The sequence below is a fragment of the Colobus angolensis genome, unplaced genomic scaffold (genome assembly GCF_000951035.1).
Source record: "Colobus angolensis palliatus isolate OR3802 unplaced genomic scaffold, Cang.pa_1.0 Scaffold345, whole genome shotgun sequence".
NCBI lineage: Eukaryota > Metazoa > Chordata > Mammalia > Primates > Cercopithecidae > Colobus > Colobus angolensis.
In genome coordinates this window covers 479,027-504,120 of record NW_012116766.1, presented here as the reverse complement: position 1 = coordinate 504,120, position 25,094 = coordinate 479,027, and the positions used below count along the sequence as shown (strand labels likewise).

Genomic DNA, 25,094 nt, shown 5'->3' with positions numbered 1-25,094 from the left:
CCTTTCCCAGTTCAAGAAAAGACATATTGGCCGGGCGCGGTGGCTCACACCTGTAATCCCAGCAAGGCGGGCGGATCACAAGGTCAGGAGATCGAGACTATCCTGGCTAACACGGGGAAACCCTGTCTCTACTAAAAATACGAAAAATTAGCCAGGCATGGTGGTGAGCTACTCGGGAGGCTGAGGCAGGAGAAGGGCCTGAACCTGGGAGGCGGAGGTTGCAGTGAGCCGAGATCACGCCACTGCACTCCAACCTGGGCGACAGAGCGAGACTCTGTCTAAAAAAAAAAAGGTGAAAAAGAAAAGACATATTACCCACTTCTGGCATATTAGAGGAGATCTACTAGGAGAAGATTCTTCAAAAGGTACCCCTGTTCCTTACAGACACTATCTTGTCTACAACCTACCTGATAGCTGCCACTAGCTTGAGGATTAAGCCTCTACCAAGGTAGAAAGGTGAAGAGGTAGAAAAAACTTGGGTAACATTAAGTTATTAATCCACCAGCCCTGAAGCCTGCTTGACTACTGAACTTACTCTTATTTGACATAATGTCCTTCCCTCATTATTTAACAAGTTGGATTTGGAGTTGCAACCCCAACTACATCTATTTGATAAAATTCCTCTAGTTCTACCTGGCCGGGCATGGTGGCTTATGCCTGTAATGCCAGCATTTGGGAGGCCGAGGTGAGCAGATCATTTGAGGCCAGGAATTCGAGACCAGCCTGTCCAACATGGTGAAACCCCGTCTCTACTAAAAGTTCAAAACTTAGCCAGGCATGGTGGCGCATGCCTGTGATCCCAGCTACTCAGGAGGCTGAGGCAGGAGAATTGCTTGAACCCAGGAAGCAGAGGCTGCAGCGAGCTGAGATCGTGTCACTGAACTCCAGTCTGGGCAACAGAGCAAGACCTTGTCACCGAAAGACCAAAATAAATAAATAAATAAATTCCTCTAGTTCTATAAGTTGTGATCAGAACCACAAAGATAGTGGAAGTACTCCAACAACACAAAAGTTACGTGTTATTTTTTCTTTTAGTCAAACTACTTGGCCTCTAATTCCAAGCATTCTTTAATCACACCTCAGGTTTCACTGAATGACCAGAAATTGGTTGACATATTTAGGTAGGAACCATCCTATGAATGGCAGGTAAAGGACAACCACAAAACATAGACCTTCCAGAAGACATGAAACATTCGATTGCTTTGCGTTTTCCCTAACTAGAGGACTAGTGTCAGGAAGAATGCACTATGATGTTTGTTTTAGGAGTTCCAGCATTCTATAAGGCTTCATAGGTGGTATTTTTCCACCAAGGTCTACACTAAGTGGTTCCATTTGGACCCCATAACAACATGTTATCATCTGCAAAAGAAAAACATTTGGTAAAAAGAATTCTTCGTTCCAAACACCTAAAAGGACTTCCATAAACAATAAAGAAAATAAAAGATTTTAAACAATTGAAAACATTTTTTCCCAAAACTAAAACACATTGGAAACCTGGTACTGAATCAAGTTCCCAACAGCAGAACAGCTGTAATCACAAAATAACTGCAAAGAATGAGAAAAACATGTAAACAAAATGTCCAGTTTAATATCCAACCAATCTGCTCCTTTAAAAACTATTATTTCAGTCAAATCACCATCATCATGAAAAAGAAAAGAAAAATGTCTATAAAGTAGGCAAGCCTCAACAATTAAAATACTAAGGAAGTTAATCAGTTTTTCCTTTTTTTAACCTTTAACTAACTTATTTTCTAAGAATGCCAATGGTAAAAACAGCCATACGCTTAACGCAATGCATTTATTCAATATGAATGATTTGTTGAATAATGAATATGAAATGAACTTTTATTCAATTATATTTATGTTCTAGATACTCTGCAAAGACCTGGGAAGTAAAGTTTAATAATAAGGTAATAAAAAGACAATGCCCTTCCTTCAAAAGTCTACAACACAGTCCACCCCACCCTGTCATCCCTCTCACTCTTATATAACTGCCCTATCTCAGATGTGTCATCACCTTCCACTCATATAGCTTAAGCCAAATATTTAAAAGTCATTCTTGACTCTTCTCTTTCTTTTTTTTTTTTTTTTTTTTGAGATGAAGTCTCACTCCATTGCCCAAGCTGGAGTGCAGTGGCGCTATCTCAGCTCACTGCAACCTCTACTCCCTGGGTTCAAGCGATTTTCCTGCCTCAGCCTCCCAAGTAGCTGGGACTACAGGCATGCGCCACCAGGTCCGGCTAATTTTTGTACTTTTAGTGGAGATGGGGTTTCACTATGTTTGCCAGGCTGGTCTTGAATTCGTGATCCGCCCGCCTCGGCCTCACAAAGTGCTGGGATTACAGGCGTGAGCCACCGCGCCTGGTCAGCTCTTCTCTTTCAACACACAATCCATCAGCAAGCCCCATCAGTGTTAGTTACCATCAACATACAACTGGAAGTCAACCACTTCTCACCAAATCTACTGTTAGGGCCCAACTCCAGGCCACCATCAAATCACTCCTTGACTACAGCAACAGCCATCTAGGTGGTCTCCCTGCTCCACTCTTGCCTCTCTACCTGTTTTCCACAAGGCAGACACAAAGACCTTCTCAAGACATAAATCAAATCTCATCAGTCTCCTGCTCAAATCACTTCAATGACTTCCTTCTACCACCAGAATAAACCTCGTTATCTAATCTAGAACTACCTCTCTAATTCTACACACCACTACTGGCCTCTCATCCACTAACCATCAGCCTAACTGGCTTTGTTTCTGTCCTTTGAACAATCTGACTTCATTGTCATCTCTGCTACAATCTGGTTTCTTCACCTAGGTCTTCTTCAGGTGGCTGCTACTCTTATTATTTAGGTCCTACCACAACTTGACAGCCCAGCTAAAGCAGAAACCCACAGCCTAGGCATTTTAGCCTGTTGTTGTTCTGTTTTATTATTTTAACTAAATTTTTTATTGAAGTGTCACACAATTACTGAAAGGTGCAGAAACTTTGTGTATACATCTCAACAAATTCTCACAAAGTAAACACAGCCATATAGCTATCACACAGATGAAGAAAGAGTCTCCTCAGATCTCTACTTCTAATCACTACCCTCACAGTGAGGTAACCACAATCCTGATTTGTAATTTCATAGATTAGCTTCACCTGCTGTCAAACTTCAGCTAAAGTGAATCCAACAGATGTACTCCATTTTCTCTAGCTTATTTCATTCAAGGCTTTGTCATTGAGATTCACCCATGTTGCTAAGCATAATAGAAATATACTCATTATCATAAAATCTTTATAATATTCCATTTTATGATATACCAGAATGTATTTGTCCCTTTACTAGTATAAGGACATTTGTGTTACTTCTAGTTTGAGACAACTCCTGATACTGCTGCTAGGTAAGTTCTTGTACAAATCTTTCAGTAATGTGTTCTACTTAATATCTGTCTAGTGGAACTGCTGAATCATACTATATGCATATATTCAGCTCTAGTAGACACCACTAGATAGATTTCCAAAGTGATGTGACCAATTTAAAAAGCCCAGAAGCAGTATATGAGAGTTTCAGATAATGTTTGCAAACATTTGGCATTGTCTTTTTAATTTTAGTCATTTTGGTGAACATATCGTGGCATGTTGTGCTTTTGATTTGCATTTCCCAGAAAACTAATAAAGTTAAGTATCTTTTCATGTTCTTTGGCCATCTGGACATCTTGTATGACATCCTTTTTCAAGTATTTTGCCCATTTTTCTTTTTTTAAAATTGATTTTTATAGTTCTTACTATATTCTGGATACAAATCCTTTTTTCAGAAATGTATTACAAATATCTTATCATCCTCTGTGACTTACTTTCTCATTCTCTTTGTAGTATCTTCTGGTAAAGAGTTCTTAATTTTAGTGTTCACCAATTTATCATTTTTCTACTTAAGGTTAGTGTTTATTGTGCTTATTTAAGAAACCTCTGTCTTTAAGTTCATAATTCTTACAAAATTTCTTCAAAAGGTTTATTGCTTTCATCTGGTATGTTTAATTTACAATCATATTAAGTCGATTTTTCATATATGATGTGAATTAGGGGTCAAAATACTATTTTCCATGAGGATATAATTTTGATCTAATACAATCCTTGAAAATGACATCCTTTTCCACTATATCATTAATGTTACTTTTGCGGAAAACAGTTTCTATTTGGCTATTCTCATGACAATTTCAAAGTCCCTTTATAAATCTGGTTGTATAAGTCCTCCAGTTTTGTTTTTTCACTTCAAAGCTGCCTTGATGGCCCCTTAGCTTTTTACATAAATTATAAAATCAATTTCCATACCATTACCCTCCCTGCAAAAAAAAATTAATAAAAATAAACTTTCCAGGATTTGTATTGAGATTGCATCTTTTTTTAAGTTTTATTTTAGGTTCAGGGACACATGCACAAGTTTCTTATATAGGTAAACTGTGTGTTACAGGGTTTGATATACAGATTATTTTGTGGCTTGGATAAAAAGCATAGTATACAATAGGTAGTTTTTCAATCCTCTCCCTCCTCAAGTAGGCCCTGATGTCTGTTGTTCCCTTCTTTGTCTCCATGTCTACTCATTGTTTATCTCACTTAGAAGTGACACATGTGGCATTTGATTTTCTATTCCTGCATTAGTTCACTTAGGATTATGGACTTCCAGCTCCATCCATGTTGCTGCAAAGGCATGATCTAGTTCTTTTTTATGGCTGCATAGTATTCCATAGTGTACATTTTCTCCAGTCCACCATTGATGGGCACGTAGGCTGATTCCATTACTTTGCTATTGTGAATAGTGCTGTGATGAACATCTGTGTGCATGCATCCTTAAGGTAGAATGATTTAAATTCCTGTACTAGTCCATTCTAACATTGCAATACAGAAATATCTGAGCCTGGATAATTTATAAAGAAAAGATATTTAATTGGCTCATGGTTCCACAGGCTGTACAGAAAGCATGGTGCTGGCATCTGCTTAGCTTCTGGGGAGGCCTCAGGAAATGTACAATCATGACTGAAGGTGAAAAAGGAGCAGGTACCTCACATGGCCACAGCAGGAGAAAGAGAGAGTAGGGGGAGTTGCTACACACTTTTAAATGACCAGATCTCACAAGAACTCACTCATGAGAACAGTACTAAGAAGATGGTGCTAAACCATTCATGAGAAACTCACCCCCATGATCCAACTACCTCCCACTAGGCCCTATCTCCAATTGGGAAATCACAAATTGACATGATTTGGGTAGGAACATATCTCTAAACTATATCAATTTCTTTGGGTATATACCCAATAATGGGAATGCTGGCTCAAATGGTACATCTGTTTTTAGTTCATTGAGAAATCACCACACTGGTTTCCACAATGACTGAACTTATTTACATTTCAACCAGCAGTGTATAAGAATTCCCTTTTTTCCACAACCTCACCCCATGTTTTGTTTGTTTTGTTTTTGTTTACTTTTTAGTAATAGCCATTGTGACTGGTGTGGGATGGCATCTCATTGTGGTTTTGATTTGCATTTCTCTAATGATTAGTGATGTTGAGCATTTTTCATATTTTTTTGATTTGCATTCCTCTAATGATTAGTGATGTTGAGCATTTTTTCATATGCTAGTTGGCTATGTGTATGTCCTCTTTTGAAAAGTGTCTGTTCATATCATTGGTCCACCTTTTAATGGGGTTGTTTGGCTTTTGCTTGTTAATTTGTTTAAGTACCTTATACATTCTGGATATTAGAATTGTGTCAGATGTATAGTTAGTAAATATTTTCTCCCCTTCTGTAGGCTGTCTGTTTACACTGTTCATAGTCTCTTTTGTGGTGCAGAAGCTCTTTAGTTTAACTAGGCCCCATTTGTCAATTTTTGTTTTTGATGCAATTGGTTATCACATCTTCGTCATAAAGTCTTTGACAGGGCCTATGTCCAGAATGAAATTTCCCAACATTTTTTGTAATAGTTTCAGTAGGAATGGCACCAGCTCTTCTGTATATATCTGGCAGAATTTGACTGTGCATCCAGTCCCGGGCTTTTTCTGGTTGTTAGGCTTTTTATTAGTGATTCAGTTTCTGAACTCATTATTGTTCTGTTCAAAGATTCCATTTCTTCCTGGTTCAATCTTGGGACATTATATGTCTCCAGCAATTTATCCATTTCTTCTAGGCTTTCTAATTTGTGTGCATAGAGGTTTTCATAATTGTCTCTGAGGGTGTTTTGTGTTTCTGTGGGGTTGGTGGTAATGTTTCCTTTGTCATTTCTGATTGTGCTAATTTAAATCTTCCCTTTTTCCTTATTAGTCTAACTAGTGGTCCATTGATCTCATTTATGCTTTCAGAGAACCAGCTTCTGGACTCTTTGATCTTCTGTATGGTTTTTCACATCTGTTTCCTTCCATTCAATTCTGATTTTTGGTTATTTCTTGTATTCTGCTAGCTTTGGGGTTGGTTTGCTCTTGTTTCTCTAGTTTCTCTAGATGTGATGTTAGGTTGTTCATTTGAGAGCTTTCTAACTTTTTTTTTGAAATGGAGTCTCACTCTGTCACCCAGGCTGGAGTGCAGTGGCATGTTCTCGGCTCACCACAACTGCCGCCTCCTGGGTTCAAGCAATTCTCTTACCTCAGTCTCTCAAATAGCTGGGATTACAGGCACCCGCCACCATGTCCAGCTAATATTTGTATTTTTAGTAGACACACGGTTTCGCTATGTTGGCCAGACTGTTCTCAAACTCCTGACCTCAAGCGATCCACCTGCCTCGGCCTCCCAAAGTGCTGGGAATACAAGCGTGAGCCACTTTCTAACTTTGTTATTTGAATGTTTAGCACCATAAAGTTCCCTCTTAACACTGCTTTAGCTGTGTGCCCAAGATTCTAGTATATTGTATCTGTGTTCGCATTCATTTCAAAGAATTTCTTGATTTTGGCCTTAATTTCATTGTTTACACAAAAGTTATTCAGAAGCAAGTTGTTTAATTTCCATATAGTCGTGTGGCTTTGAGTGATTTTCTTACTGTTAATTTCTACTTGCATTGCACTGTGGTCTGAAAGTATGTTTACTATGATTTTAGGGTTTTTTTTTCTTTTTTAATTTGCTGAGGATTGTTTTATGCCTATGTGATCAATTTTAGAGTATGTACCACCTGCAGATGAGAAAAATGTATATTCTGTTGTTTCTGCGTGGAGAGTTCTATAGATGTCTTTTGGACCTATTTGGTCAAGTGTTGAGTTCAGGTCCCGAACATCACTGATAGTTTTGTCTCAATGATCTATCTAATACTGTCAAGTGGGGCGCTGAAGTCTCCCACTATTATTGTGTGGTTATCTAAGTCTCTTTGTAGATCTATAAGAACTCATTTTATGAATGTGGATGTTCCTGGTGTTGAGTGTTCTGGTCCACAGGGCTCTCTCAGGTAAGAACTACACTCGGCAGACAGGCCATATCCTTGCCAGGTCAGCCCTACTCTGCTGTCTGAGTGCTTCACAGGGGTGCACCTGCCCACAGAGTTTAGGCAGAAGCAGGACCACTGGGCTGGAAGTTCTAATGGGTGTGGCTCATCTGGCTATGAGAGGTGGAGGAGGGTGAAGTCACCTACCTGCTGTCTGGTTGTTTCTCAGGAAAACAGAAGGTTGTGCCTGCGAGCTAAGTTCACACATAAGCGGGACCACTGACTGGCTGGCAGCTCTATCACATATTGCCTGACTGGCTACCAGTGGCAGTGGTGGGTGGGGGCTCCCATCCTGCCATCTGGGTACTTCCAAGGACAGCAGAAAATTGCTGCTGCACCAAGTTCAGGCAGAAGCAGGACCACTGGGTCAGAAGTTGGCACTAAGCCCCATCCAGTGAAGGGGAAGTACAGCAATCTTACTGCTCCCAGGTCCCATGACTGAAGCCTCTGTTAGGGTTACAGTGCCAGTGGTGGTCTGCTCCAGGACCCAAGGCTTATTAAAGTCCCCTTGGACTCAAGAGTTGTCCCTGAAAAACATCCTAACGGCTCTCTGCCTCAGTCCAGAAGCACAATGGCAGGGTGCTGGGGGTACAGGGGGATTCTCCCGTTCCCAGTCTTGCAGAGGTCCCTATGGGAAGTATGAATACCTCAGGAGGCTCTCATTCACTCACCCTTTCCCATGTCTGAGAGGTTCTCCTGCACTGAACCTCGACAGACTGGTGTCCAGCTTTATTCCTCTCTGCTCTGTCTCCCTGCTGCCTTGACAGACGCCCACGTGGCTTCTCAGATGACTGGCCTGCAGGGTCAGGATTCACTAGCCCTTTTGTTTCCCTTCTGTCAACAGTGCACATGTGCTGTCTCTAGTCCACCATTTTGGCCCCTCCCCCGAGACTGCATCTTTTGAAATTGGTTGGCTTGCACTCTATGACTCAGCGTATAGTTAATTTGGTAAGTGTTCCATGTGTGTTACTTGACCAACTGTCACTGGACACAGTATTCTATACCTGTCCATTAGGTATTTTGTATTAATTGTATTGATTGAATTGTCTACATGTCCTTTCCAGGTTATTTTTTCCTGCTTATTCTATCAGCAATTGAGAAAGTTGTGCTTAAGTCTCCCATTAGGATTATTCATTCGCCTATTTCTACTACTAATTATTTTAGTTTTTGCATTAACATTTGGAACGTTATCTATCTTCAAATGTATTGACCCTCTTTATTTCTAGTAAGTTTCTTCCTTAAAGTGCATTTTATCAAATATTAGTAAGGTTAAACCTAATTTCATTCATATTTGCATAATATATTTGTTTCATTCTTTTATTTTCACGCTTTCTGAGCCTTTAAATTTTAAAATTGTCTCTAAAGAGGCATCAGGTTTGTTCATTGGTCCAATTCATTAACAGTATAAGTCTTTAAATTGAAATACTTAGTCCATTTAAATTTAGCACAACTATTAATCTAATTGGGTTTATACTTACCATCTTACTATTTTCTATATGACATAGTTGTCTCTTTCTCCTCATTCCTTGCCTTCTTTTTGGATTAATAAAATGATTTTATCATCCTATTTTTCCCTTGTATCAACTTTTTAGTTAAAATCACATTTTAGTATCATTTTAGTTAGATAATCTAGTTAGACAAATTTACTTACTAGAAATTTGGAATGCTTTAATTACAGTTACTTCTCTCCAGCCATTCAAATTGTTCTTATTATATAAATTGCATATATTTTTAAACCAACATTATTATTGTTCAATACCAACAATGTTTATGTTTATTCACCAATATGGTTACCCTTTATTGCTTTCACTCCTTTCTGCATTTCCATGTTTCCATCAGGATTCCTTTTCCTTCTCTGTGAAGAGCTCCCTTTACTTTAATATTTCTTCTGCTGCAAGTTAGCTGGTGATAAAGTCTCAGTTTTTGCTTGTTTGAAAACATCTTTATTTGCCTTTAAATTTTGACAACACTACTTATAAATGAAATTTGGAAGATCTCAAGTTTATCTGTTCTGAGGAAAACAGCATCAAATCTTTTGTGTATACATTTAGTTTTATTGTAAAAACAAAAGAAACATGTATGTATTTTTAGGGTTTAAAACTGAGACTCTTCTTTCCTTTCTCAGGAAAGAAAAGTAGAATTTACAAATGAAAAGGGACAAAATTAAAACAGAGAATGTCAATTCCAAGGATCTTACATATTTTGGATGATTTTGCAATCAGTAGAGCTCAAGTCATCACTAGAAGAGAATTCTGTTTTAAAAATATGAGTTCAACTTCAATTACCCACGCACAAGGAGAAGCCATGTTATCAAAATACCCACTTAAAGCCATTATCATTTCTGCTTCTGCTCCATTCTTTCTCCCCTCTTCTTGTAACACTAAATACCAACACATTGGAAATCCATCCTTTCCTGACTTAATTCCATTTTATAAGATTTTTCTTTTTAATTTAATAAGAGAAAGTGCATGTACATGATAATGTTAAATGTCCATAATCACAAAAAGACATAGTGTAATCTCTGAATCCTTTAGAAAAAGTAAAATCAAGAACTTTGTGCACTAATGCAAAGGGGATAAGCACCCTCCAGCTTCCAGCAAAGCAAAGGGAGAAAATTTTCTTCTTTCCCACAGTGCATGTTGATGTGTTAGTTCCACATCACTACATTCACGTTTTTTTAAGACAAGAAACTTGGAACAGAAATGGGAAGAGATGTTTTCTCCACTATATTTTGCTCAAGAGTCTCCCACAAAGTAAGTGAAGAACTAGATCAGGGAGAGAGAGAGAAAGAGACCTTATTAGAACAAGGCAACTGAGCACAAAAGGGGAAAAAATAGGAGATGGCAACTGGCTCCCAAAGAACGCAAATTTCTAAAAGTAAAAAGAGGATCAGAATCTATCATTATTCCATTAGTCATCTTCTTCTTCAACCTTCCTCCCTCTTCCACATCATCACCATCTTCATCTTCTTCCCCTCTGACTTCATCTTCTTCATCAAAATATGTTCCAAGTCTTCTTCATCATCATCATGAACATAAGCTTCTTCTCCTTCCCCTTCTTTATCTATCATATAACAAGCCAAGCTGTGCTTTAATAGCAGGTTTTTATTTTGTTTCATTTTGAGACAGGGTCTCATTCTGTAGCCCAGACTGGAACCATCATAGCTCACTGACACCTCAACCTTCTTGACTCAAACAATCCTCTCATGTCAACCTCATTAGTAGCTAGGACAACAGTCATGTACCACCATGCCCGGCTAATTTCTTTATTTTTTGTAGAGACAGGGTCTTGCTTTGTTGCAATCTCTTCCCTGAGTCCCATTTAACTTCAGTCAACATTAAAGATGGGCCACCAGACTACTTGAGATGAAATCTGTTGGTGAGAATTTTATTTTAAAATCAGGCTTTTCAGCAAAATAAAAATCTTGCTTTGTGGCAAGACACTGTCTCTACAAAAAATAAAGAAATTATGGCTTCAAGCTGTCCCCCCACCTCAGCCTCTCAAACTGCTGCAATTATTTGCATGAGCCACCATGCCTAGTCCCAAACAGCATCTTTGATGAGCTCTCTTAATTCACCTGCACCTGCATCAGAATCATTGGTGAATCAGGTGAAGAAGGCCTGAGATTTTTCATGCTTCCTCTTCCAGACAGCTTTATTTTACTTCTGACATGATCATTTAATCAAGTCCTTCTCAGATTCCCATTTAACTTTAGTCAGCACTGAAGATGGGCCACCACTCTACTTGAGAGGAAATTTGTTGCAAGGAACTTTATTTTAAAATAAGGTTTCTCAGCAAAATAAAAATCTATAAGATTATTTAATATCTTTAAGTTCTGTCACTTTCATTCTAAAGAGATAGCACAGCATCTCTTCATTCATATCTCAAGCAGGGAAGCCACTTGCACATAGTTGATTAACATTACCTCTACATTTGAAATTCAGGAGATCAATTGTGACCTCTTTTAAATAGTGTGAAGTTTGTTACATTTTTGTTCTACTTTGGAAATTTCCTCACTGGCTTGTTTGTAAAGTCTGTCTATTTCAATTTGTGCAACATCCCTGTGCTTAAATATTTCATATATATATATATAATTTTTTTTTTTTTTTGAGACGAAGTCTCGCTCTGTGGCCCAGGCTGGAGTGCAATGGCCAGATCTCAGCTCACTGCAAGCTCCACCTCCCGGGTTTACATCATTCTCCTGCCTCAGCCTCCCGAGTAGCTGGGACTACAGGTGCCCGCCACCACACCCGGCTAGTTTTTTTGTATTTTTTAGTAGAGATGGGGTTTCACTGTGTTAGCCAGGATGGTCTCGGTCTCCTGACCTCGTGATCCGCCCGTCTCGGCCTCCCAAAGTGCTGAGATTACAGGCTTGAGCCACCGTGCCTGGCCTTTTCTTTTTTTTTTTTTTTTTTTTTTTTGAGATGGAGTCTCACTCTGTCACCCAGGCTGGAGTGCAGTGGTGCGATCTCAGCTCATTGCAACCTCCACCTCCTGGGTTCACACCATTCTCCTGCCTCAGCTTCCCGTGTAGCTGGGATTACAGGCACCCGTCACCATGCCCAGCTAATTTTTGTATTTTTAGTAGAGACAGGGTTTCACCGTATTAGCCAGGATGGTCTCGATCTCCTGACCTCGTGATCCGCCCGTCTCGGCCTCCCAAAGTGCTGGGATTACAGGCGTGAGCCACCGTAGTTTTTTGGGTTTTTTTTTCCTCTTTTCAGTAAATCCAAAGTAGCAAAGTTTACCTCTGGGTAAGATCTGGAGGTAGTCTTAGTACTCTCATTTGAAGAATGAATGAACACTTACATTTAAGGCTAAGCTGTTAGCCTTAGCCTTAAACTAAAGCTAATTCTTTGACAAATCCAAAGAACCAGTCACATAGTCACATAGAAGTAACTGGAAGAACTAGGTCACGTTTGGAAGAGATGGGAAGAACTAGGTCATTTTATTAATGATATTTTTGCTGGGTAAAGCATTCTAGATTGACAGCTATTTTCTTTTTACACCTTAAAAATATTTTCAGTTGTCTACTACCTTTTAATTTTTCTGTTAAAAATCAACTGTCACTCTTACTGTTGCTTTTTTAATGTCTCCTTTTTTTCTAGCTGCTTTTAGGATTGTCTTGGTTTTAAGTAGTTTTACTAAGATATCTGTAGGTGTAACCATCTTTCTACTGACACTGCTTGAGGCTCATACAGCTTCCTCAATTCATCAGATAATGTTTTTTAAAAGTCCTGGAAAATTCTTACCCATTACCTCATCAAAATTGCTTCTGTCCCATTTTCTACCTCCTCTCCTGCTAAGCTAAAAGGTCCTAACATTACAGATATATTAGATAGTTTCACTGTCTCACATATCGATTTAGTCTCTGTTTAACTCATTTTTAATATTTTCTACTGACTTCTTTTCCTCTTCATTCATTCTGTCTTTTGCTTTGTCATACCTACTATGTAATTCACACACTGAGTTCTCTGCTCTAAAATATGAATTTGCTCTAAATGTATAAATTTGCCATTTATACATTTCAAATTTTTAGTAAAATTCTCCATCTCTTCCTCTTTTTGTCTCATCTTTTGTTCCATATGCTAGAGTATAACAGTCATGGTTATTACAAAGTCCTCATCTGCCAACTCCAATCAATATTTGAATCATCCTTAAGTCAGTTTCCATTGTCCAGCTTTTATCATTTTTAGTGATACGGTCCTATCTCTTCATGTCTAGTCATTTTTTATAAAATGCTGGATATTATATATTTGAAAGTTTAGAGGATCCAGGTATTATATTTCTCTGGAGTAGATTTACCCTGTTTTCTATCAGGCAGTGCAGAAACTGTTCACCTTAAATGAATTAGGGAGCGAGGTGATTCACAGCGGGGCTTCAGTTGTGGCAAGGCTCAGTCTGTTTCAGTGTACTATATTCCTACCCACAGCCCTACGGTGCTTCCAGTTCAAAAGTATGGCATGCACTGAAAGCCTCTCCTCAGCAAGACGAGACCACAGAACACCTTGCTTTTCAGAAGCATGTGGCTTAACTTTATAGTACTCTGCCATGCAGCTTCGTAATTCTGCAAATGTCTTAAGAAGGAGACAGCAACATTTTTTAGTACCTTTGGGTCTCCAATATTGTTGCTTAACACGACAAGATTTCCAGAAGCTCTACCTATTTCTGTGTCCTCAAAGAGTAACCCTCTACACAGGCTGAGCTCAGATTTTCAGCCTCTTGCCTACACCCAGAATCAGCAAAGTCTGACCACTTCCCCAAGAGAAAACAAACTGCAGATTATCAGTTTATCTCTCCAAAATTATCACCTCGCTGGAGCATTAGTCGCTCTAGGACTCCTTGCTTTAACACCCCTTGAAGGCATTAAACCAATTATTTTTATATTTAACCTGTCTTTTGGAGTTGCTATCAGCAGTAATATTGATGTGTTCAAGTTCGTATCAGACAGAAGTTTTCTTGCCCTATTTTATTTTCTTTATACCATATATCACTACCTTTCACTATATTACTTATTAGGCATGTTTTAATTCTATCTTTGCTACTAAAACATAGGCCCCAGAAGAACAAGGGCTCTATGGCATCCTAGGGGTAGCAATCATACTAGAGACTGTCTGACTGTCTGATAGCCCTCCTCTTTCCATCCCGTATCACTCACCATGCCTATTTTTGTTTTGTTAAGAATTCCAAATGAGCACATCATTTTTTCTATATGAGAAATGAGAAGAACATAATTCTGTGTGTTCTCATAAAGAATCCTTATTCCCCTTTTTCATATTTCCTTATTTCCTCCTCCATGAGAGAAATAAATTGGAATAAATATACTTTGGGTTTCCTTCATGGTTCCCTCTCTTCAGCTGATTACTGAGACCCTGATAGCCATTGGGTCTGATACTTACTTTGGTTACCATACCTCAGAAAAAAAGCGGGGACCAGAATTTCCTGTGCCCAGCCCCCTGCTCTATAGTAAGCAGACGTACCAGCTGACTCAGGGTGTGCCTTCTACACAGGCTGGAGACCTGTCTCTCTCCTATGCTCTCTGTTATCTTCCATTCCAATGATGCTGCAAAGTGAGTCTGAGTTAGGCCACAATTCGTCACACAGCTGATTGGCAATAGATTCAGAATCTACTTTGCTGACTCAATTTCTGCCACAGTTGGTACACACTTCAAGATTTAAGAAGCCAGGCATGTAGTCCCCATTCTGGCCTAGGCTCCTAGTCACCAATCCAGCTTTTCTGGAGCTAGGTACTTAGAAAATTATTGCATGCTGTAGGGATAGGAAAACAACAAAGTCAGTATCTCCTACTTTATTCTCACAACACAATCAACTCAGAACACTTCTACTACCAAATGTGGTGGGGTTTCCCCCATCACACACCAAGCAAGCAATTCTTTGGTGGATTATTCAGATTATTCAGTACCACACCAGCTGGGTGTCCTCTAATTTAATTCAATCCTGATATTATCTATCTAGAGATAATGCCACATCCCACAGGTTGAAGGCTCAGTCCCATAAGACTGTCCTGCACTAGGCAGTGGCAAGTCCAGGCCTCTGAAACTTTTAACCAACTTGCTATAGACTGGAGTTCCCACGACACTCTCCGCAGGTTCAATTGATTTGCTAGAGGGGCTAAAAGTATTCAGGAGAAAACTTCATTTATGTTTACAGGTATATTACTAAAGGATATTCCAAAGGATACAGGTGTACAGCCAGATGGGAGAGATGCATAGATAGAGAAAAAGGCATAGGTATAGAAGAGATACATAGCTATAAAAGAAGGGACGCAAAGCTTCCATGCCCTCTCCAGGTGCACCACCCTCCAGAAATCTCCATGTGTTCAGTTATCTGGAAACCCTCAGAACACAGTTCTTTTGGGTTTTTATGGAAGCTTCATTACTAGGTATGACTGATATTAGTCACTAATATATCAACCCAACCTTCAGCCACTCTTCTCTCCCTAGAGGTGAGGGGGACCCAGGGAGCTGAAAGTTCCAACCCTCTCATCACCTGGTTGTTTCCCCTGGCAAACGGTCCCATCCTGGAGGGTATCCAGGGGACTCCAGCCTCCAGTCATCTCATTAGCATATAAAAAACACTCTTATACTCTAGGGATTCCAAGGATGTTAGGAGTTAAAAGTCAAGGAAGTAGATGAGGACCAAATATAGATTTCATAATATTACACATGCTCATTAATAAAGTAGATATTTTATCTTCATCTGGCTCCTATCTGTTCTTCATTGGTTCAAATTAATAACCAACGACAAAGAGAGGTTATTATCTATTCTGTAGAGACCATCACCAGTGTGTAAGTGAAGAGGGGAGTCAAGGGTTGGAAAAGAAGTTTCCAAAAACAATCCATGTATGTTTTAACTGATAAATGGATGTCTTAAACCCCATCAATAACAGAAGGAGCCCCAACTCATCTGGCATGTACACTTATTTTGAAATAATAATTTGTTATAACTGTAAGAGATTCACAATCATACAAAAACAGCTGCAAATCTTCTGATGATGTCTTTTAATTGCAATATTTTGTGGAGTTTGGGGGGGTTTATTGCTTAAAAAAAGTTTAACACAACAGGTAATGCCCATACACAATAAAAATTTAAAGGTAAAATGATTATATAGTAATAAAAAAGTCTCCCTCTCTCCTCTATTTCTTGTCACCCATTCCTTTTCCTTAGAGACAGCTATTGTTACCCCTTCACTTATATTTTAGGTACATCAAGCATTTTTATATATGTCCTCATGTATTTAAATAAATAAGTGACAGATTATATACAAGCCTCCACCCTTTTTTAAATGTTTAAGTTTTTTGTTTTTATTTCAGTAGCTTTGGGGGTACAAGTGGTTTTTGGTTACATGGATGAATTCTACAGTGGTGAATTCTAAGATGTTAGTGTACCTGCCAACCAAGCGGTATAGACTGTACCCAATACACAGTCTTTTATTCCTCACCCTCTTCCCACCATGATGGCTATATTTTGAAAACATGTTATTTACCAAGTCCACAAAATCAGAAACTGCCCACAAAAATAAATAAAATCATGATAATTTGATACTCTGGATTTTGTAATATGCAATTATCTAGTAGGTTGTGATGACTAATTACCCTGGTAATACACTAACGTCAGATGTAAAACATAAGAGTTTTCTCATGAATGATCCAGGAGATAGATGTAGGAAAATAAATACACACAAAGCTTTTTAAATGCCATTAAGTCAGGCTGGTGCAGGTGAAGTACATGGGTCTCACAGTGCTCTGTGTATCCCACATTGTGTTACATCTGGAACCCTTACGAGGCCACAGGCCTTTTTAAAAAGCAAAGTTTAACCTCTATTTGTTTTGATTTTGTCCTAATGTTCCTTGTGTTGAGATAAATGCCTTTTTAGCATAAGTTATGGATGACATAATGTATTTAAGTAAAAGAGGCTTAACTTTTTCCTATGAAAATGCCACCCAGAATTAAGATATTTTACTTGAAATTGTAGTTTGTATCCGGTTCTTTAGGATTCTGCACATAGTAAGAGCTGTCTTTCCAGAGGGACCACCCAGTATACTGAACTGTGGCATGGCATATGACTCCACCTGCATCAGATCACACCACTGAACATCCACTGCATCCACAGAAATGTTCAAAGACTAAGAGGCAAATGCAGACTCAGCATGAGTGAGAGGAAAAAGAGAATGAGGCAGAGACCTTGTGATCTCAGAGCAGATGTACAGTTCAAGAATGAATGACTTCACTGGAAATACAGGACAACACCAAGTTTCTGAGAACTTATCAGGCCAGTTTCCACACAAAACCTATTGCAAGCAATCCCAGAGAATCACTTTGCAAATGGAAAGAAAGACCCAGAGCCAACAGAGCAGAGCTGTTTGGAGGATTCCAGCAGTTATTGGATTCACCAGTAGTCACTTTAGAACAACTAAATAATAGTCAGAACAGGTAGCAAGGAAAATGCACAAACTGTCCTGCATTCCACAGGTGCCAAAACTTAAAGTTATATGCTGGACGCACAGAGCCAGTGCCTGGAGAAAACATATTTGAATTGTGATTTGAAATATCTGAGAACATATTACAGAAAGAGGATGTCTTGGAGATGTAAAAACAAAGAATTATTGAGAGTTTAGCAAGTAGAACATAGGTCATAGGTCATAGAGTGAGTCTGAATTAGTAGAGAATTGAAGGAAATGTATCTCAAGCTCCAAACCACCTGGCAAAAAGTAGACAGAAAGACTTCTAATTAAGATAAGAATGGAATACAATGCAGAAAACTGGGTACATTCCACCAAATTGTCAAACGGAAGCATTTACAGTCAAACACTGGTTCCTAACCTCAAGTTTTGTAATAAGCCTGAGGCCTGGGAAATCCAGAGTTCTTCTGTTTAAGCACTTAATTTTAAAAGAAAAGTAAAAATCAGAGGTGATCAAGAAAGATTAAAGACCCACAATACTCAGTCTATTCAGAGACCTCGCTCAAATCCTGATGGCCAATACAGAAAGTAACTGAGGTACTAGTGAGCGCTCTGAAGCAGTGGGCATCAGTAAGCTCTAAGCTACACCTTTGGACAAAGAGGGAGAGGCGGCAGCAGACACTATCAGTGCTCCCCATGATCCTAAGGTCCCTTTATATACTGTCCCAAGCTCACAGAGGCTCACACCTACCGGGAGGCTCAATCCTGACTGGTACCTCCAAGTTCTTTGATATGAAATGGCTCCCCAGGGGCTCTTGGCCTTGTCCACCAGAACCATTGGCATCTTAAGCAGAACAGAGGTATAAACCGAGAAAGAGTTATGTCACATGGTCTCTCACCTGTCATCATTTTCCAGACACTACCACCAGGTTCTGGTTCATGTTCCATAACCACAACATATGTAACTATTGGCTTGAGAAGGATTATTCATTTGAGAGCTTCATTGTGGTTAGCAACGTAGCTATGGGGCATAGCAGAAATGACTCCCAGAACCAATTTAAATTTACTCACCAGAGGAGGGAAGGCTCATTATCTCCCTTTGAAAAGACTCAAACAGTTCCACAAGGGGCAGACATAGGACCAGTAATAGAACCAGTTATTCTCCTGTATCTTGCTCTTTCTGAATCCTAGCACCTCCAAAGCTAAAATAATAATAACAATTATAAAAAAGGACTTTCAATAGTATAAGTCAGGGTTTGGAAGCAGCTTGCTCACTCAACATAATAAGAGATAAGATTAAAGATAGCAAGCAAAAACTCCGCAATTCTAAAGGTGTTGTTCTTTAAATTTTCCCTCTAGAAGACCTACCACAGAATCCGTCCCTTCCCCTGCCCAGCTGCACAACTAGGCAGAGCAGGGAATGGCTGATATGGTTTTCCTCTGTGTCCCCACCCAAATCTCACCATCAACTGTAATAATCCCCACATGTAAATGGCAGGGCCAGGTGGAGATAATAAAATCATTGGGGCGGTTTACCCAATACTGTTATCGTGGTAGTGAATAAGTCTTACGAGATGTGATGGTTTTATAAACGGGAGTCTCCTGCACAAACTCTCTTGACTACCACCACGTAAAACATGCCTCTGCTTCTCCTTTGCCTTCCATCATGATTGTGAGGCCGTCCCAGCCACGTGGAACTGTGAGACCATTAAACCTCTTTCCTGGCTGGGCATGCTGACTCACACCTGTAATCCTAGAACTTTGGGAGGCCGAGGCCAGCAGATCACTTCAGGTCTGGAATTCAAGACCAGTCTGGCCAACATGGTAGAACCCTGTCTCTACTAAAAATTAGCTGGGTGTGGTGGCATGCACCTGCAATCCCAGCTACTTGGGAGGCTGAGGCAGGAGAACCTCTTGAACCCAGGAGATGGAGGTTGCAGTGAGCCAAGATCGCACCACTGCACTCCAGCCTAGGTGACAGAGGGAGACTCCTTCTCAAAAAAAAGAACAAAAAAAAAAACTCTTTCCTTTATAAATTACTCAGTCTCAGGTATGTCTTTATTAGCAGCATGAGAACAGACTAATACAATGGCTGACAATCCAAAATGAAGATGAGACCAAGAGGAAAAAGAACCAGAAGGGGAGGGGGAAGGTATATGAACTAAGGGGTTAAATGTATCAAAAGGTCTCAGGTGAAAAAACCAGGCTGGAAGGGAACAGAGACTTTTCATCAATACCCTTTTCTACCTTCTGAATTGTATAACAAGTACAAACATTACATGTTCAAAACACAGACATAAAGGGTGAAGTAAAATGAAATAGAGAATGGCAATCATGTGAGTGTACCATTACCTGAGCATAAAAATGTATAAAATCAATAGCTCCTTGGGTAGCAGAGTGAGAGAGCTGGAGACAACTAGTGTGAAAACAAAATAATAATGCAAAGACATTAAAGAACCACAGGAATAGATAACACAAAACTAGATGATGTACTGCGGAACTATCAACTATACAATAGTATAAAAATGATTCTGTTTTATATGCAAGTCTTCCTTTTAAAATAAAAATTATCTGTTTAACGATACCTCATAGCTACACAAAACATTAATGTGATCATCACACTAAAATTTTCAGATAACAAGTATCAAAAACCATTAATAACATGTTAAAAATTGAATTTATACCCCTTAAATGTATACAAATAAAATTTTTAAAAAAGAAAAAAAACCTGTTAAAAATGTATTATTTTTATCATTTTATGACTTACTAAGTTGTCAGGTTTTTTTGGTCACATAAATTTTGGTTTCTGAAAAACCTTCATAGTAAAAGAATTAACTGCTGAGAAAATTAAGACCTTATAGAAAAATAGTGAAAGCCATTAAGATGTTTAAGTTCATAACAGTAAACAAAACAGCAGGCTAAATTCAGGCAATATCAATAACATTTCCCACTTAAATTACAGTGAGGACTATATTATTAATTTCCATTTTCTATCACTTGTACTGAAGAAACCTTTCAGAATCCTTTCCCAGTCACCTCCACTCCCTACCCCCAGCAGTTTCAACAATACGGGTGATGCTTTAAAATGCACTTTGCTTACAGATAACACACTGATAGTTTTATGTGTCAACTTGAATAGGCTATAGTACCCAATTATTTAATCAAATGCTGATATAGGAGTAAAGGTATTTTGTAGATGCGGTTAACATCTAACAATCAAACACTGATATAGGAGTAAAGGTATTTTGATTTAATCAAACACTGATATAGGAGTAAAGGTATTTTGTAGATGCGGTTAACACCTACAATCAGTTTACTGTAAGTAAAGGAGATCACCCTCCATAATGTGTGTGGCCCTGATCCATTTAGTCACACCCCTTAAGAGCAAAAACAAAGGTATCCTGGAGAAGAAATTCTGCCTCAAGACCGCAGCATCATCTTTCTGCCTGAAGTTCCAGCCTGAGGACCTGCCCTACAGATTTCAGACTTGCTACTACCACAATAACATAAGATAATACCTAATAATAAACAAACATATACACAATCTCCTTGGTTCTATTTCTCTGAAGACCCTTACTGATACAAGCACAGAGAGACTCTCTATGTGTAGTTCCTTACTCCAGTTTTCCAACCTTTTCTTACTGTGTAATCTCTACCTCCTACATGTATCTCAGCTCTTACCCTCCTCATAGAAACTATCAAATAGCCTTGTGTCACAATGCAATGTTTCAGTCAACAGCAGACTGTATATACAATGGTGGTCTCATATGATTATAATACATTATTTTTATTGTACTTTTTCTGTATTTAGATCTTTTTCAATTTCATTTGTTAGAGAAGGGGTCTCCTTCTGTTGCCTAGGCTGGAGTGCAATGACATGATCATAGTTCATTGCAGCCTTGAACTCCTGGGCTCAGGCAATCCTCCCACCTCAACCTCCTGAGTAGCTGGGACTACAGGCATGTACCAAAAGGCCCAGATAATTTTTTATATTTTTTTTAGAGATTGGGTTGCTATGTCGCTCAGGCTGGGCTCCAACCCCTGGCCTCAAGCAATCCTTCTGCCTTAGCCTCCTGAGTAGCTGGAATTAGGCACAAGCCACTGTGCCTGGCTTGCTTAGATATGTTGGATCCATAAATGCTTGCCACTGTCTTCCAACTGCCTCCATTATTCAGTACAGTAACATGCTGTACAGGCTTATAGTCCAGGAGCAATAGGCTATACCATATAGCTTAGGAATACAGTAGGCTATACCATCCAGGCTTGTACAAATATGCTCTACGATGTTCATTTGATGATGCATTTCTTAGAATGAATCCCTGTCATTAAGTAATACATGAATACATAATTCCTAGGACTGCATTTTCCAAATTTTTGTTTCAACAGTCCACACCGCTGCTTTCCTATTTTGATACCTTGGGTCCTTTTTCTAATATCTAGAAAAGAATAGCAACGAATATAATTGGCATAAACTAGGATGAAAATTCTCATAACATGCAGATATATACTGGTATATTCAGATCTCTGCCTAAGCGAAACTTTAGACTGCAAAAGACTGTCTCCAGTGTTACAGCTCCTTAACTATGTATTTTTAAAGGTAAGGTACATTTTAAGGTGGGCCTTTATTACAACATGAAACTGAGATTTGTTTCTATACAATTAGAACTTCAACCACTAAATTAAAAAAATTAAGTATAATCTTATTTACAGAAGTCAAGTTCTAAATTCAGGGCACACTTATTTTGAAATTCAAACATCACTATACCTGAAAAACTTATTTTTCAGTGAGGAACTTCAGATCTCTAAAAGAACTGTCTAGTAAAATATTTCAACAGTTCACTTTTTCTTAAAAAAAAGAAAAGAAAAAAAAGCTAAACTTTCTTTAAAAACTAAAACATTTCGACTGGGCACAGTGGCTCACACCTGTAATCATAGCACTTTGGGAGGCCAAGGCAGGTAGATCACCTGAGGTCAGAAGTTCAAGACCAGCCTGGCCAATGTGGCAAAACCTCGTCTCGACTAAAAATACAAAATTAGCCAGACGTGTTTGCATGTGCCTGTAATCCCAGCTACTCAGGAGACTGAGGCAGGAGAATCGCTTGAACCTGGGGGGCAGAGGTTGCTGTGAGCCGAGATTGTACCATTGCACTCCAGCCTGGGCAACAAGAGCAAATCTCTATCTCAAAAAAAAAAAAACCTAAAACATTTCAATACTTAAATACTTAACTGGAATCAATATCAATTAATGTAGCCTTAAAAATGCATAAAATGGTACAAAAGAAATATATTTTTAACATTAAAATAACAGTCATATCCTCACCTCCCACATCAACCTGTAATCCATATTTTCATCCAAGTCTTCAGGCATTCTCTTCTCTCCAGCAAAGGGTCCAAACTTTTCACCCTGAGTAGCAATGATTATATTGAACAAGGATTAGTACAATAAATCAACATACTAAAATGAACTATTTTTTTCTTCTGGAATGTTTTTCTGCAAATCTTCATGCCCAAAGAAGAGACGCTTTTAAAATATTAACTAATGTATCCAACACAAAATGTTTATTTACAATCCAACTTAATCTGTTTTTAGCCTAAAACGCTAAATCCACAACATAGGAACCAACATAAAAGGGTTACATCATTTACTTTCAAATTCTGACGAGGTATTGGACATTGTATTTCATATGTTTCAATCCTCTTCATAGCCTCCGGCAAGCGATGCTGAAAAAAGCACTGAGTTTTGTCTGACTTGAGAGACAAGCCCACCAGGCAGAAAATCAACTGGTTTCCATAAAAATCATAAATTCATCCACATTCTGGACAAGAAAGAAGTGGGTTTGCCATTCTCAGAGGAAAAGTGTTCATAAATAAACTTTAAATTTGCCTGCCAATCTTTCAAACAGGCAAATGGGCACACTTTAAACCAGGCTTTCTTGAAGCACGTGCTTTGAAGCCCACCTGCACGAGAAACACCAATGTTATTAGTTTGAGATACAAAATTCTGGTCTCTGTTAAAATCAGAACCTGGAAATGGGCTGTCCTTCAATCTACCCTAAAGGAACTTTTAAGGACATGTTCAATGAGCAAGTAGCACTCTTTTCTCTCTAAAGTGACCAAAGCAGGGACTGCAGAGACATTGGGAATGAGTTGAATTTGTCCAACCAGACGTTTTATTGAAATGTGTGCAGAGGAGACACAGAGCCACTCGTGCTTCTAAACCTGCCTATGACTATTTTTCAGCAGAATCCTACCCTTCACATGGAGGTGATGAAAGAAAAAAACCAACAAAATCTCTTTTGATGAACATTGTAAGGAGAAAAGATAATGTTGGACAATGTTGGACAAGGCAATGTTTCAAAGATATAAATTACTTAATGAACAACAGAACACCCAACTCCTGAGAATAGTAAAATTTTAACACTTAAAGGAATTACAAATATTAATAGTTAACCCAGCCCCCTCCTTTTACAGATGAAGAAAGAGGTCCTGAGAAGCCATAAACACTGGCAGAGCCAGGAAGACCATTTCTTTAATGTTAACTTAGGGGCAGAAAATACCCACAGAGATTGCTCAAATCAAGACTATAATTGCAAGTAATTTGAACACAGGCATAGCAAAGAAACAGGGAGACTGTTGACTATTCATAACATTAGAGACACTAACACAAAGGTTAGATAGCCAATTTTAGAGAAGCTAGAAGCCTGCTCTGCAATCCTCTCATGCCTCACTAGTCCCCTCATGCTGAAATGGGTATTCAACATCACACTCAAACACAACAGCCCCAAAGAGGCTTTCTTTACAAAGTAATCACTTCTCTCCTCCAGACGGGACCTAACCAGGATTTGATGGCAGGTAGGAAAAGCTCCACAAGAACAGGGGAGAAAAGTTAACACTTACTGAACTACCATGTGCCACATTCCAAACAAACCTATGTGGGAGTTTCCCCATTTAACAACTAAGAAAATTGGGCCTCAGAGTTGAAATAGTTTGCTTGATTAAGGTCAATCAGGTGGCAATGATTAGACATAGTATCAGGAACCAATGGTTTATTCTGAGTGGAGTGCCCAGGCACCATCCACTTCACCAAGCCAACACTCAAAACCCTGACAGACAGCTGCGTGATCCACTGCTGAGGCTGCCTGGTGCCACCTCCTCAGCTTTCCATTGACTACAATTTAGCAATGACCTGGGCCATGCAATTGCCCAATGTACACACTCAATACATTCAGTACTGAATTGAAGAAACTGTGAGCTTATGTTAAAGCCAATCTAGAAAACAGACCAAAAAATGTGAGTTTTTTGTAATAAATGTGAGGGTTAAATATAAACGAATGTGGTTCAATTTTCAGTCCACTCTGTCATGTATTTAGCCTTTATCAACTATTATAGAAAATAATAATAATCTAAGTACACACTTTTTTCAAAGTAACTGATCTATCCAAACCAATCAATTCCTCTTTGCAGTACAAATTTGGAGGGGGAAAAACTGAATCTATCAATTCAGTAGTGTTTAGAGGACTAAAGAGGAAAGAATAGAAACTCAAATAAATGCAATGGGATCGGGGAGTTGGGGGGTTGGGGGGAAGCCTCCTTGGATGCAGGCCTAGGAAGATTATTAAAGGACTTAAAGCTTGATCCAGTCTGTCACTGATGAACATTTGGGTTGATTTCAAGTCTTTGCTATTGTGAATAGTGCCGCAATGAATATACGTGTGTATGTGTCTTTATAGCAG

The 25,094-nt window shown here is 38.9% G+C and overlaps 1 protein-coding gene across 1 annotated transcript in view; it reads right to left on the bottom strand.

Moving 5' to 3' along the window:
• The window catches only part of PRDM5 (PR domain containing 5), a 232,940-nt gene that overhangs the window by 193,049 nt on the left and 14,797 nt on the right, over positions 1 to 25,094 (bottom strand). The window contains exon 2 of the mRNA XM_011952701.1: positions 22,682 to 22,765. Within this exon, the coding sequence (XP_011808091.1) occupies positions 22,682 to 22,765 (84 nt within the window). The remainder of the gene's footprint in view (positions 1 to 22,681; positions 22,766 to 25,094) is intronic.